Genomic DNA, 17,155 nt, shown 5'->3' with positions numbered 1-17,155 from the left:
CTCTTCCTTTAGAGTTTTTATAATTGTTGGAATCTCTTCAGGAGTTCCAATGATATTTAAATCATCAACGTACATAGCAATAATAATGAATCCAGATGCAGTTTTCTTTATGAAAACACAGGGGCAGATATCATCATTCTTGAATCCATTTTTGGCCAGATATTCAGTAAGACGATTATACCACATTCGTCCAGATTGCTTTAGACCATATAAAGATCTTTGCAATTTAACTGAGTATAACCTTTGCGAATATTCATTGGATAGTTTAGATATCTTTAGTCCTTTAGGGACTTCATATAGATATCCCGATCTAATGTGCCGTACAAATAGGTTGTTACCACATCCATTAAATGCATATGCAGTTTATGATATGCAGATAAACTGACCAAATAACGCAATGTTATCGCATCCACTACAGGAGAATACGTTTCTTCATAATCTATACCGGGCCTTTGTGAAAAACCTTGTGCCACAAGTCAGGCTTTGTAGCGGACAACTTCATTTTTCTCATTTCGTTTTCTCACAAATACCCATCGGTATCCAACAGGTTTTACATCTGCAGGTGTACGGACTATAGGTCCAAAGACTTCACGTTTTGCAAGTGAGTCTAATTCAACCTTCATGGCTTCTTTTCATTTTGGCCAATCATTCCTTTGTCGACATTCTTCAACTGATCTTGGCTCAAGATCCTTACTTTCGTGCATGATATTCAATGCTACATTATATGCAAATATTTCATTGACAATTGTCTTATTTCGGTCTCATTTTTCTCCTGTAAAGATATAATTTATCGAGATCTCATCATTTTCACAATTTTCAGGTACCTGAACGTCTTCTGGCGTTAAAATTATATCAGAATTTTGGACAACTACAGGTGTCTTTACTATATCTTTTTCAACAGGAATCGTATTTACCTCTTTTCTCTTTCGAGAATTTTTGTCTTTGGAACAGACAGGCCTGCCACGCTTCTGGCGTGTATTTACTTCAGTGGCTATTTGTCCTACTGGGACATCAATTCGAATTGGGGCATTTTCTGCCCTGCCACGCTTCTGGCGTGAATTTGCTTTAGTGGCTACTTGTCCTACTGGGACATCAATTCGAACTGGAAAATTTTCCGCTAGTATATAAGATTTGGTTATCCTCTTTGTATCAGAAAATGCATCAGGCAATTCATTTGCTATTATTTGCAAATGTATAATCTTTTGAACTTCTAGTTCACATTGCCCTGATCGAAGATCTAAATGCAACAACGATGATGCATTCCAATTAAGTTCCTTTTCAGGAAGCTTATTCTCCCTCCTAATGTTGGAAATTTTGATTCATGAAAATGACAATCCGCAAACCGGGCTTTAAATACATCTCTCGTTTGTATCTCAAGATACCTTACTATAGAGGGAGAATCATATCCAACATATATCCCCAATTTTCTTTGGGGTCCCATTTTGGTGCGATTAGGTGGTGCAATGGGAACATATATCGCACACCTGAATATTCTTAAATGGGAAACATTTGGCTGCTGGCCAAAAGCTAGTTGCATAGGAGAGAACTTATGGTAACTCATTGGCCTCAAACGAATAAGTGTTGCGGCATGTAAAACAGCATGCTCCCAAACCGAGGTTGGGAGATTTGTTCTCATAAGCAAAGGTCTATCAATCAATTGGAGGCATTTAATAAGTGATTCTGCTAACCCATTTTGGGTGTGAACATAAGCTACTGGATGTTCAACACTTATTCCATTAGCCATACAATAAGCATCAAAATCTTGTGAAGTAAATTCACCAGCATTATCAAGACAAATTGCTTTGATTGAATTTTCTGAAAATTATGCTTTTAATCAAAGAATTTGAGCCAATAATCTCGCAAACGCCAGGTTGCGAGAGGACAATAAGCACATATGTGACCATCTCGAAGATGCGTCTTTCAGGACCATAAAATATCTAAAAGATCCACATGGTGGATGAATAGGTCCACATATATCACCTTGAATCCTCTCTAGAAATTCAGGAGACTCAAATCCAATCTTTACTGGTGATGGCCTTAAAATTAACTTTTCCTGAGAACATGTAGCACAACAAAATTCACTAGATTTAAGAATCTTCTGGTTCTTTAGTTAATGTCCATGAGAATTTTCAATAATTCTCCTCATCATGGTTGTTCCTGGATGACCCAATCTATCATGCCAAGTTATGAATTCATTTGGGCTAGTCAACTTTTGGTTTACAATGGCATGTGATTCAATTGCACTAAATTTGGTATAATACAATCCAGATGAAAGTGAGGGTAACTTTTCTAATATAACCTTTTTATTTAAATCATGAGTTGTGATACATAAGTACTCATGACTTTCCTCATTCATAGTCTCAATATGATATCCATTTCGGCGAATATCGTTAAGGCTCAACAAGTTTCTTAGAGACTTGGTAGACAATAGTGCATTATTTATTATGAATTTTGTTCCTCCAGGAAACAAAATTATAGCTCTTCCGGAGCCTTCTAGCACATTGCCTAAGCCAATAATAGTATTAATATATTCTTCTTTTGGCACAAAATGGGTAAAATATATATTACTTTTGAGGATGATGTGTAAACTCGCCCTATTCGTAAGACAAATATTACTTTTAAGAATAGTGTGCGAACTTGCACTATTCGCAAGACAAATATCTTTAGAATATGTCCTTGCCATTTTTCTTCAAAGACAAATGATAATAATAATAAAATGAGTAGAAGCAGGGACGGACCCAGCTTCAAAGAGGAGGGGGCACTTGCCCCCACTAAGGTGAAAACAAAAAGTAATAATATTATATAAATTAATATATTTATTTTAATAATTTTTATCCTCACAAAAATTTATAAAATTTTATTTTAAGATTCATGTTAAATTTTTTTATTAAATTTAACATATAATAATATTTATTTTGTTAAATTTGATTTAATATTAAAATTGAAAATAAGTAAATAAAATTATCAATATCTTATTTTGTCTTAAAAAATTAGTTATAATAAATAAAAAAGTATTTATCTATTAATTAATATTTTTTATTTTAATATTATAAAATACTTTTCAATTTTATCTCTTAAATAATTTTATTTATAATAACTATTTTAGATTAAAAATATTTTATGTCATAAATATTACAACAAATAAACTTTCTAATTGAATGAAATATAATTAATATTTGAAAATTATAATGAGTAGTAGAATAATTTTTTAAAATCATAGAAGTTGATTTTGATATGTTAAAATATGTATATTTTTTTAGATAATTATTTACAATATGTATATAAAATATAATTTTTTTAATTATAATACATAATTAAATAGATGCATAAAATCTTTAATCTGACAGTATATCAAAATTAAATTAAATTATTTTAAGAATAAAAGTGTTTACTAATTTCTTTTAATTTTTATATCTCCATTATATTTTTAGTATAATTGGTAATATTAAAAAAATATCTTAGAATATATATTTTGTCCCCACTCCTAAAATTTTCTGGGTCCGTCACTGAGTAGAAGTACATGCACAGTAAAATTATTCACATGAATACTTAACAAATACATACACATATCAAACTATTCCATCATTGATCAAATAGCCAATATTTTCTTCAGAATCCTTAAAGAAATTAGATACATCATAATGAGTGGTGGAATTTTCATCCTTTGAAACAAAATTTGTTTCCTTTCCTTTATCATCCTTTTTCAAGGATGCTAGATAAAGATCAACTAGGTGCCTTGGGATACGACAGGTACATGACCAATGACCCTTTCCACCACAACGGAAGCATTTATCCTCAATTGATATACTTTGCCCATTATTTCTTTCTTTATCCCACTTCTGGTGAGATCTTTTCTTGTGAACATAATTTCTTTTCCTTCCATAATATTTTTTGTTATCAAAATCTTGCCATTTACCTCTTCTGGGGTTATAACTTGCCACATTCGCTTCAGGAAATGGGGCGGCGCCAACTGGGCGCGTTTCATGATTTCTTAAGAATAATTCGTTGTTGCGTTCAGCAACAAGAAGGTAAGAAATTAACTCAAAATACTTTTTAAATCCTTTTTCTCGATACTACTACTGCAGGAGCACATTCGAGGCATGAAAGGTCGAGAAAATTTTTCTCTAACATATCGGGTTTGAGGAAGTATCACCATCTTTTAATGATTGTACCTTTCTTCAAGGTCTTTCCACAGATCTGCAGGATCTTTTAATGTGGGATATTCATTTTTCAATCATACGTCAAGATGATGATGAAGAAAAATTATGGCTTTGGCTATATCCTTCTGGGATGTATTATTTTCAGCCTTAATGGTATCTCCAAGATCTATTGAATCAAGATGGATTTTAACATCTAGTATCCATGATAAATAATTATTTTCAGATATATCAAAAGCATTATATTCAAGATGAAAGAGATTCGACATAATAAAAATTTGTTACCTGAAGTCTTCCTAAAATTTGATTAGAGTCTCGTGGTGATAACGTATTATAAAATAAATAAATAAATAAATAAATAAGAAAGATGTAACAAATAAAATAAAAAAATATAATTAGAGAAAGAAAGAGAGAAGAGTGTTTTATTGCTTTGTTGTAGTGTAATATCAACGAGGCTTAACCTCCTTTTATAGGCATACAGAAGGAATATTTTCAACTTTCATTAATTTCATTCTCTCTTGAGAATGTAATTCTCATATAGGAAATGGGCATCCACGTTCCATACTTATCACAACACTTTTGTAGTAACCTCGTTAATACTAGCATCAAAGTGCAATTCTTTAGTAATACCTTTAATAAGATTCACTACTTTATTGAAACTTCAAAACTCATTCGAGTTAAACACTCATTGTTCTTATCACACCAAATCTACCAAATAATAGAAAAATAATAAAAGAAAAAGATTACCACCTTTATCTTTATGAAGCCACATAAGAAGGTCCATGTGAGGTAAGACAAGATTTAAATGATTTCAAATAACAATAGTTTTAGGGCAATTCTTAAGGCAATGAGGAATGGTTTCCGGAGCAAGCAAGCAATGTGGGTATAAATTAAAATCAGACAAACATCTATTAAATCTCAAGGCTGCAGTTAGAAGCGCATCATAGATACAGAGCCAGATTAAGATTTTATATTTTTCAAGAACTAAAAGACGCCAAATCCACATCCAGTTGCAAGTATCCTCCCAGCCAAAGGCCCTTTTACAAAGCTAAGAATATCTGCTTCTCACAGAAAAGATATCAAAAGAGGATCCATTCCAAAATCAACCACATCTCTCTCTGGCTTGAGAACTAGGATTATAGGATATGAGACTTTAGAGTTTGGACAATATGGTTGGAAATAATAGTCAATAATCTCTAGAATTTTCACTCTTTCATGCCAAACATCTCCAATGGTGAGCTTTGTGCTTGAAATATGAACAAAAGAAAGCTTTGTGTATACCCTTCCAAACAACCATTACTACGCTAACTATCAAACCAAAAAGATTGGTTTAGAGGACTAATGCACCAAGAGAATCCATCTTTTAAGTGCGCGTATGCTTTGTGTATACTCTTTTAAGTCCAAGAATAATTATTGAGCAGTGGCATGTTGAAGACATTAGTGTTTGTCAAATATTTTGCTATAAGAAACTGCACCCAAGGTTTATGCGTACAATTAGGGGTGTTCAAAACCGATCCGGACCGAACTAACCAAAAACAAAAAAAACCGAAAAAAATATTGTTTTGCTGTTTTTTGCGGTTCGGTTCGGTTTTTGGTTCTTACCACCAAAATCCTAACTGAACGCCCAAAATCTCAGATCAGAACCTAACCATTAACCACGCAAAGCACCATATCTCGCCCTCTGCAGCCTGTGCACCCACTCACCCAGCCACGGAGCCAGCCTGAGCCACCCACATCCTTGAGTCTCGAAACCTTCCTCCAAATCCCACCGCTGAACAGAGCAGATCCCCCACCGCCGGTGCACCACGAAGACAAAGACCCAGCTCAACACAGCACCTCGCCTGGCTCGCCACCACCCAGTCACCCACTGACCCAACAGCCACAGGACAGCACAGCAGACAGCACCGACGATCAACATAGGACCTCCGACCTTGCCACCTCCACCCAGCAGTGTTTCTGGGTTCTGGCCACCCACGATCAAGACAGCATCTCCCAGTCTCCCACCCAGCCACCGATTCAAGTGAATATGGAGCCCGAGCCATCTATTCAGGTAATCTTTACTGATGCATTGTTGGTATTGCTGGTTATTGTCCAGTTTATTCAGTTTATGGTTATTGTTGGTATTGCTGTTTACCATCTATTCAGTTTATTGTTGGTAATTTGGTCTTGCTCATTTAATGTTCAGTTTAGGGTTATCAATTTATTGTTCAGGTTTTGTTCAGTTTATCAAGTTTTGTTCAAGCATTGCTGGTTTATTGCTGGTTATTGATTTAAACTTCAGTTTATTGCTAGTTTCTGTCCTTGATTTATTGTTCAGATTATCAGATTTTGTTCAGTTTATTGCTTGTTTATTGCTGGTTATTGATTTAAATTTCAGTTTATTGCTGGTTTCTATCCTTGTTATTGTTCAGTTTATTGCTGGTTTATTGCTGGTTATTGATTTAAACTTCAGTTTATTGCTAGTTTCTGTCCTTGATTTATTGTTCAGATTATCAAGTTTTGTTCAGTTTATTCTTGCTGGTTATTGATTTTTTGTTCAGTTTATTGCTGGTCAGTTTATTGTTGATAACTTGGTATTGTTAGTTATTGATTTATTGTTCAGTTTATTGCTGGTTTCTGTCATTGATTTATTGTATTTGTTTATGTAGTTTGACGTCAGTTCAAGTGAGAATATGGGCGACACTGGAACTCATCGAGGAATTAGAGAAGTTGGAATTAGGTATGGTTAAGTTTCTACTTATAATTTTCTTTATTTTAATCTAGTTTTTATTAATATATATTATTTGTTATAATTGTTTCTTGTTTTATATATTTTGTAGAAGTTGCACCCACTCGTGATCCCAATGAAGAAGATTCTGGTGTTGAGTCTGATTGAGTACATCTTGTTATGGTAGGAATTGTTCTCCTTATATTATTATTATTGTTGTTGTTGTTGATGTTGTTCTTATTATGTAACTGTTTTTTTATTTCAGATTAGTTTGCATTAAGAAGTTTAGCTATTTTATTGGAGAAGACACCACAACTTTGCTATCAGTTTAATGACAATTTATTTTTATTTTCAGTTGTGTTGACTGTTGAACTATTAAACTTCTTTAATTGTCATATTTGAACTCTGTTGTCATTAAATTTCATTAGATCAAGACTTTGTTAGCTATTGTGTATTTCGGTTTGTCGATTTCAATGTTATGGCTTTACATAATAGTATGGTAGAATTTTTTTAATTTGATTGAAAAACCAAACAAACCGAACCAAACCAAACTAATTTTAATTGGTTTGGTTTGGTTCGGATGACCTTGACAAAAAAACCGAACCAAACCAAATCACAGCTTAATTAAACGATCGGATCAAATGGCTTTTTCCTCAAAAACCGAACCAAACTGAACCGTGAACACCCCTAGGTACAATAGAATAATTGCCAAAGAAGTGTACCCTAGATTCAAGTTTATCCCTAAGTATTTACCCAAATCATGAGTAAATTTTAAGGATGAGATTCCATAAAGACATTCTTCCTACGGTTAGAAATATTTTTAGAACAAGGCCCTAGATTTTTCAAGATTGACCTTCATTCCTGAGGCTTTGCAAAAAAGAATTCAAAGTATTCATCATCTTTTGAACTTGAGTGTTTGAAGCTTTGTAGAGAAAAAGCAAGTCATCAACAAACATTAAGTGGGATATCCTTAAAAATTGCAACTGACTCTTAAAGTCCAATGTCAATCTGATGAGAAATTTGATAAGGAAAGCGCTTCATGCAGAGAACAAACAAACCTACTACCATTTTAGAGATTATCAAGTTAATGGTAACTTCGGGAAAGCCAAATTTAAAAACAAAGTATTTTTCAAAAACTTCCAATCCACCATATCATAAGCTTTTTCCAAATTATTTTTAAAGCCAAGGTACCTTTCGAGATTTGTTTGTTTCATAAAGTATAGGATCACTTGAACCATGATGATATTTTCTGGGGCACCTTTACCAGGAATACACCCCCTTGTAAAGGCCTCATAATCTCAGCTATAAAAGACGAAAGGCAAGTAACTAACACTCTAGTAGTAACATTATAAACAACAATGCATAGATTGATTGGCCTAAAATCTTTCATAAAGGTTGGACAGTTAACCTTTGGGATAAGAACAATTAACATTTCCTTCATACTAGGCTCGAGCAGCTCTCCCAATAAGACCCTTTGAATTACTCTCCAAATATCAATACCAGTAATCTTCTAAAATTTTTTAAAGAAAAGGCTTGCAAAACCATCTGGTTCAGGCACCTTAGAAGGACTTATACTAAAAATAGCATTCTTTACCTCTTCCAAAGTGATAGGAGTAATGAGAGTTTCACAAGCTTCTCTGCTAAGAATGGGAAGAGGATTGTCACCAATAAAATCCATCTTTATGTTGTCAGTAGAATAAAAGAGATTTTTATAATAGTTGAGAGCTTCCTACGGTAAAGTAATAGGGTCGGTTGACCAAGATCTATGACTCACAAATAGATCATGAATTTTGTTGTATTTCATCCGCACTAAAATCTGAAGATGAAAGAATTTGATGATTCTCTTGCTATATTTTACTCATTGTTCTCTGAATTTTTTATACCAAAGTAATTCCTCTTGAGGCAAAACTCTGTTATAGTCCTTATTTAATGCTCTTTCTTTTGCTATGAGAAAAGGAACACATCTCTAACTTCCAATTGCTTTTGAATATCATTGATGTGGCATTCAAGGGATCTTTTTCTCAAATGTTACCAAAGGTCTTGGAGTTAAAATCAAGAGATACCTTTTGGAGCTTGCTTAATCTAGGAGTTATACAATGATACTCACAGCACCAAGCTTGTTGCACAACATTTTTATAGGCCGGATGGGTGGACCACATAGCTTGGAACCAAAAGGGACGAGCACCTTTTTTGTAACACTTTACCACACAAAGCTTTACGCCTAGGATGTAAATTAGAGGTGGTGAGGCGCTACGACCTCTAAAAGTGAAATATATACATATATAACAAGGATAATATATCTAGGAGACTTGGATGAAAAGAGTATGATCAAAACAAAACCGAAGATGTATCGCTCACGAAAAATGATAAGGTAGAAAGCTTATACAGAAAACCAAAAGACAAATATATATAGAGCTCTAACTGATAAGTATAATCAAGCTCTATATTCGACCTGCGAAGCATATACTGGCTAGATAATAAATAATGTCCCAGAAAGCCAGAGGCATTCCAAAACTCTAACAACCCATATTTATATCCTAAAATTTTCTCTAAACCATAATATAATAACTATATCTAAAGAATCTAATCTAACTCCTCACTTTCCATTCTCTACAAACCTCCATTTTAACATGTAGAACGACCCTCAGCATCTCCTCCACCAGCATGAAGGATCTCTCAGAAAACAAACACAAACAAGACATATAAGGAAAATATAATTATAGTAACAGATACAGCAATTAGATCAAATAGTAGTTAGTTACATATAAGCAATTAGGTAAGCCAAACAAATGCATACTCAAATAAATCATACAAATGCACACGATACATGTCTACCATATGGCGATGATATCATCTGTCGATTATATAGCCAAAATCCGACATGTCCAGTAGCGAACCCTGGATAGAAACACCACATCGCGGAGCAAGTGGGACTAAGCCAAACTCTTGCATACTACCCGCTTAACCCAGAGCAAGTGGAATGAACCACTACTATTGCATCCTACCTAGGCGGGTATTTACGAACTCAACCTAGAGTAACTAGGACGAACCACAACCCTTGCTACTGTCTAGGTGTCCCAATTACTAACCAGGAGCAAGTAGGATGAACTATAACCCTTGCATACTACCCAGGTGTCTCAAACATTAACACAGAGTAAGTGGGACGAACCACAACCCTTGCGTACTGCTCAAGTGTTTCAATCGTTAACGTTAATTCCTTATCACTCAATCAACTCCACTCATAATCATAATCACGTTCATTATCATATCTCAATCTCATCATCATTTACATTATTCTCATAATCACAATCAATCATTCTCATTATCATAATTATTTCTGTCATAACTCAACATCTCAATATCATAATCATTTTCATCATGTCCCAATCAAAAATCATTTAACCTCATCATAACTCTCATTACACTTTATTCATTTTTCTTCAATATCAATTCAACACCCTCAATATGTTCGCTCTTATTCTGAAACCTAAAAACTAGCTATCGGACCTTAAACAGAGGTTGTAGAAGTTTATAAGCTTGTCGGAAAGGTCTAACAGTTAAAAACAGAAATTTGTGTGAAAAACAGAGCTCATGCGTACTCACGCACCAGAGTGAATTTCCAACCTGTGCATATGCACACCCCTCGCGCATACGCACGAGTCTCATCACACGTCCTGTTCTGTGCATGTGCATGATAGGGTGTGTGGGCACATAAACCAGAAATTCTGGTTTTCTGCAACTCTCAAAGTTCAGTTTTTTATACCTAACTTTCAATGTTCATAACTTTCTCTACAAAACTTCGTTTTTCTTCATCTTTAAACCATTTTAAAGCTCTTATAACCTTCTTCGATTTAAGATAAAGTTCACTCAATTCCAAACTCCAAGGGCCAAATTATAACCCACCGAAGTTGGTTAAAAATCAATTTTTTTCCAAAGATTCAAAACCTTTTGTTTTCCAAAATTCTCAATCCAAAACCAACCAAATCGTTTCTATTTACTCAAATACACTAACACATACTCTTTATCAATTTTATAATTATTCCAACACATAAATTCATCAATCCATTCAATTTATTTTCACACACAAGTCAACCAACTTCACAATTTATATATTCAACCATTTCATTCATAACTACACCCAAATCACAACCAAATCAATGCTAATCACTCCATAAATCCTCCAATCCATTCAAAAAATACCAACATTGAACATCAACTCGTCATCATACTCCTTGTACATCCCATATATACACATTCAATTATCAATATTCGATATCCAATATATTGCCAATTCAATTTTAAAGTTCTTCCACCAATTTCAATATTTGAACATCAACAATTCACATTACATGCACATACCATATCTAATCAATTAAATCAACCAAATTCACATTATTCAAACCTATTTTAAGGCAACTACCCTAAGTTTTCATGCAACATTATATGTTAACTAAAAAAAATCGAAATCATACCTTGACCGATTTTTTCCAGCCACAAAACACCTTAAGACTTCGTTTCTACCAGTTTTCAAGCCTCCAAAGTCCACTTGCCAAGCTTCTAAACCCCAGAATTTCAATTCAAACACTCCACTTCACCAATTTGATGTCAACTTCATATATTTTCAATCGAATTTCAATTAATTTCATATACATTCACAATTTTAAAATCCTAACCTCATAAAATTGGAAGATTCAAAGGGGTTAATGATTCCTTATCTTTACCCATTGATGATTGGGGTAAAATCTAACAATTATGCAAGGCTAGATTACACCTAAACTACCAAAATTATCAAAATCACTCAATACCCTTAACCAAAACACGAATTCAGAAAGAAAGAGAAAACTGGGCATGAAATACAAAGTTTCTTACCACTTTATTTAGATAAGATTGAAGAGGGTCTTTAGACGAACGCATGGCCACAAATGGCTCATCAATCGAAACTCCGAATTGAAAATTATGAGGAGTTAAAATTGGGAGTGAAAAGGGGTTAGGATTCTAAGTTCTCTCTTCTCCTTTAGCGTGATTTGTAATGAAAAAAAGAGGGTGACTAAGTTCATCATATATACGTTGGACCTTGGACCCAATACGGTTCCGATTCAACCGATTCGGTCTGTTAGTCTAACTTTGAGCCAAAATTTTTAAAATTAGTGTTAAAATTTATTTTTTAAATATTTTTATTTTTTAAAATTATAAAATTTAATTTTCTAATATCCTTGACTCATAATTAATTAATTAATTAATTATTTATTAATTTACGGGATTTTACATTTTTGTTTAGGGGTTCTATAGCAATGCACAAGGAAATGGTAGTGGTCAGAATGTAATCTGCTTAGACTTTCAGAATATGCTTCAAGGAATTGAGTAATTCACAGTTCATTAGAGAAGACTCTGTCTATCTTTTTGGCTATGTCTCGACCATTCTGGATATGTCTGTACCAAGTGTAATTTCTCTCAATGGTTTTGAGTTCCAAAAAACCACAATTATCAATAGTAGAAGAAAAAAATCCAGCTCTGTTAGTAGAGAAAGAGCAACTATTATTATCTGTTGAACTTAGAATTTCATTAAAATCTCCCAGAGATAAACCAAGGTTTGTCATATTGAGAAGCAAGCTGAGATAAATGATCACAGAGATGAATTCTTCTGTTGAATTGATGGCTGCCATAAATAGCATTGCAGCGTTAGAAAATGCATCCCATATTCACCTTTACAATTACACACAGTCCAAAGAGCTCAATAACATTGTAATTGATATTAGATAAAGAAAAAAGAAACCAAATGCCACATTTATATCCTAGAGCCTTGACAATATCAAGGGTGTGTTAGGTTTGCATTTTTATTTTTTGTTTTTATTTTCAGTATTTTTTATTTTTTGGATTTTGTGAAGAAAAAAGTGAAAATAGGAGGTAAAAAATAAAAAAAGGAATTTATTGTTCCACTTTTTCCTTCAAATAATCCAAAAAACAGAAAACACTGAAAAAAAAAATAAAAAATGAAAACGCAAACTAAATGCACCCTAAATTTTTCCAAAAATTTTTTTTGAATTTTCGAATAGAGTGAGTTTCTACAAGGATGAATAAAAAAGGTTGATAAATTCTTACCAGATTTTTATAGTATATCCGGATTATTTTGTTAAATTCACTCCTCACATTCTAAACTATAATATTAAATTTATCCATAAAAATAAAGAAGAATAAAAAGAGAGACAAGGACATTAGGATAAAGATCTTGCCGCTTCCATATCCTAGACTTGATCTCCTGGAGCTGCAAACTCTCTAGCGGTTTCCACACTACTTGTTTTCTCCAACGGCAATCCATGAAGGGAGGCTGGATAACGACGCTTCCTTACTGTTCCAACAAGGAGAGGCTGAGGTAAAGCCCCAGTGTACTGATTCTTTGGAGTGTTAGCCGTCCTCCTTGGATGGAAGTGCCACTGTGATGAGATTGATTGACCTTGTTAGTCATTAGCTTAATGGAAATACCTTTTTTCATATAGTTCTTGGCTTGAGGAGTTTTCTTGTATAGAGTTTGGGACCTTTTTTATGGGACAATGAAATAGTAAGAAATTATTTTTTACTTTTTCTTTTCTCACTGCTTGTGTCCAACTAATATCCTCTGCATGAGCATGATCAGTTGCGTGATCTTCATGCACCTTGTCGTCCACATAATTCAGGATTGATTTCTTCCCTTGATCTTCTCAATTAATTATGTCAAATTTATACATTTCCTCTTTTTGATTTTCACCCCGATTGGAATTCACCACCGAGAAGTTTAGTTTCACCATGCCGTTGTCTTTTTTCATGCCTTGTTGAGATAACTCCTCACTTCTTACGGTAACTATATGGTTACAATTCGAAATAAACGCTCCCTTGCATTCTCTCGCCATATGACTATAGCATGAGCAAGACCCACAAATGAGTTGCAAGTTCTCATATTCTACTTCATATTTATAACCATCCACTGTTATTTTCTTTGTAACTGATAAATTTAAATCAATTTGGATATAAGCTTGGACATATTTTTCTCTCTCTGCCGACTTTATAGCCAAGTCTACTTTGATAGGAATTCTAACTGCATTCATAACTCGCAACATTGCTCCTTCTTGATAGCACCAGATAAGTAATTCAGATATATGGATCCATACCAATGTGGAGTCAAAAGAAACCTTACATAATCTGAATTCCAATTTCCATAGTTTGGCAGCTACATAGTTACTCTTGATCAACTAAGATCCCCAATCATCACTTTATTCCTATGATTCTATCTTTCATGGAATCAAACTTTACTAAGAAATATCCAATTCCAATGGTGACTATCTCATAACCTCCCATGATTTTTCAGACCGCCCTAAGTTTCTAGTACAAGGCAGTGTAGCTATAATATTTTTCTAAGACCTGAACCACTATAGCATCCATATAAGTTCTACCAGCGACTTCATCTTAGTGTCCTTATTATGAATAGTGTTAGGATCCAAACTTTTATGAGATAACCTCGACTTAAACCCGCCGGAAACCTCATCGTGCTTCCCACTTTTGTCACTACGAACAACCCCGCTCCCACTGCTCTCTTCGCTCATGATTTTTGTTGTTTTTTTTATGCAAATAGCTATTTTAAATATTAATTTAAATAAAAATTTAGATTATTGTTCGCTATTGACTTTAAATTATTACACAATTTCTTTTGTTGAATGGATTGAATAGCTCCGAATCCAAGATTCGAATCTAGATATAGCATATTAAGAGGCATACTAATGTACCATTTCAACTAGACTTCAATTGCTACTACACATACTTAGGATATATTTGAGGTTTACGTGGGGAAAGAGAGAAGCGCGTTTGAATATCTGGAACACTTCATTTTTATGTTTAACAACTTTTGGAACTTCTGAACACAGAAGTGCTTTCACCTCTGAACACACGTTCACATAAAGCTAAAAATTGTAGCTTCTGTGTTCACGTTGATGGTAGCTGGTTACCATTGATAAATTAGGTGAGAAATTTATTTCTTTTCTACCAACCCTATCCTTTTTTTCTTCTATAAAAAAGATACAAGTAACCATATATTTTCACATTAGTTCTTTGTGGTTTTTCGATCTAATTTTTTTTATCAAGATCTTTCAGATTTGTTTCGATCACTGCCAAGGTAAATATTTTAATTTATTTTTATTTGGTTTTGTTCATATGATTTTTTATTTATTTTACTGTATGTTTTAATTCATATGACAAATATTGTTAATATAAATTCTTATTTTTATTAATTTTTATGGTATTTTTATTATTTTTTTTAATATAAATTCTTCTTTTCTATCTTTTACTATACTATATTTATGTTGTGTATAAAATTTTTTAATTTTTTATTTGGTTTTATTAATATGCATTTTATTTATCTTTTATGGTAATTTTTTGTTCATATGATATATGTTGGTTTTATAAAATTTTTATTATTTTTTATTTGTATGAGTTTTTTTTCTATTTTTACTGTATTTTATTTTTGTTTTGTATGAAATTTTTTTATTTTTTATTCGACTTTGTAAAATTTATAAATAGAATCTATTCAAATATCTAAAATAAAATGATAGGATAATATAAAAAATTATTTAAATAGATTTTTTTAATAATTTTTCATCTAAAAATAATTTTGAGTAATATAATCTAAACAACATTTATTTTATTATAATCTATTTTAATATAACGATTATCAAATATAAATCACATTAACACAAATTTACTTTTCATAAAAAAATCACTAGTCAATTATTATTATTATTGGTGTTTACTTAGTCAATAAATTAATGCAGGGCAATTAGGCAAAGAGCCAAATGACAAACATAAAAGCATGGGAATGATATTGACGAGCCCAAATGAATCTAGGTTATGGTCCACAAATAGGCCTTTTTAAATAAATAAAAAAATTCATTATTTACAAATTATAATTATATATAAATACAACATTATTTATATTTATAAATTATAAGTATTATCTATCTGACAATTTTGTTCACTAGTTTAAAGGAACGAATGTGTTGCAGATTGTATGGTTAAAGCAGCTGCTTCTGTCGCGGACATTCACTCGAATTGGAGCCAACCATGGAGTGAGCTTCAACATCTAATAGATTTAGATATGACCCTAGCCAATTAATTTGGTTTTGTCTCTTTTTTCTTTCTTTTCTATTTAGTCACCAAAAAAAAAGGAACGAATGTGTGAGAATTTTGCTGGCTTAGAGGAAGGAAACGTTCTTTCTCAAATTTGCTATCGAGTGAGTGAGTGAACGAAATTAAAGTTACCAAATTCTATAAATAGCGTTTGAAGTTCATTTTATCTTTTGCCAATTTCATTATTCAGGGCATAATGGCTTCAATTGGCCTAAATGATCGCATAACCCATGGTGAAGTTCTGATGACATTTACAACGAACTTGAAAATAAAGATTGCAAGTGAAAAATATTTTTTTATTTTTTATAGAAAGGTTGGGAATTGAGAAAGACGTGTAAAATGAAAATGAGGTGTGAGTGGAGTGGCACGCTTTTACCCTGACACACTCCAACGGGCAGCAATGTTGTTTTTTTTTTTTTGGCTTTATTCTGTGTTGTTGGTGTCTTCTCGCCCGCTACTCAACAAGATTCTAAGAATTTTATACAAGTAAAACATTTTATCAATTTAAACATATGATTAGTAGTCATGTCTCTCATATAATAGTTTAATGTTATATTATTTCATTCTCATAGTTATTTATGGAATAATTACTTGAACTAGGTAGATAACGCTGAATTTGTTTTTTTTTTTATTAAATAAAGTTGCGGTTACATGTAATTTTTTTATGTATATACATTTTAAAATTAGATTATATACTTCTTGTTTTATTTTTTATTTTATAATAATGTGAGGAGATGTAAGAGAAGTAAAGTAGAGTGTGTGTGAGTGAAGTTGAAGCTCTTAAAAAAAATCATCACACTGTAATGTGACTGTGTTAGCTCCGACAGAGAAAGAGAAGGAGCCGTCGTTACTTTTTCTGCGCATCGGAACGTTAGGTGAGGAGGTCAAAGCTTCAATAACGAAGAAGAAGAAGTAGAAGCTTCAGCTTCAGCTTCACCTCTCGTTGTTAGTTACAAGTAAAGTTGGGGGCAGAGCCGCAGAGGCAGCTGCACATGGCGGCCACTCGCTTCGCTCTCATCATCTTTGCGGCTTCGCTTTTCCTTATGCTTCCAGGTTCGTCTTTTGCTCTTCTTCACTCACATCACCATTCCCCCTGTTTCTTTCTCTTTCTTCCTTTTTTTTTTTTTTTCAATTGAGTGAC

The 17,155-nt window shown here is 32.9% G+C and overlaps 1 protein-coding gene across 1 annotated transcript in view; it reads left to right on the top strand.

Moving 5' to 3' along the window:
• Positions 1 to 16,728: 16,728 nt before the first annotated feature.
• The window catches only part of LOC107478569 (glucan endo-1,3-beta-glucosidase 13), a 3,089-nt gene continuing 2,662 nt past the window's right edge, over positions 16,729 to 17,155 (top strand). The window contains exon 1 of the mRNA XM_016098703.3: positions 16,729 to 17,067. Coding sequence (XP_015954189.1) covers positions 17,007 to 17,067 — 61 coding nt within the window. The 5' untranslated portion in view covers positions 16,729 to 17,006. The remainder of the gene's footprint in view (positions 17,068 to 17,155) is intronic.

This window comes from Arachis duranensis, chromosome 3 (genome assembly GCF_000817695.3).
Source record: "Arachis duranensis cultivar V14167 chromosome 3, aradu.V14167.gnm2.J7QH, whole genome shotgun sequence".
Taxonomy (NCBI): Eukaryota; Viridiplantae; Streptophyta; class Magnoliopsida; order Fabales; family Fabaceae; genus Arachis; species Arachis duranensis.
This window is presented reverse-complemented; position numbering and strand designations above follow the sequence as displayed.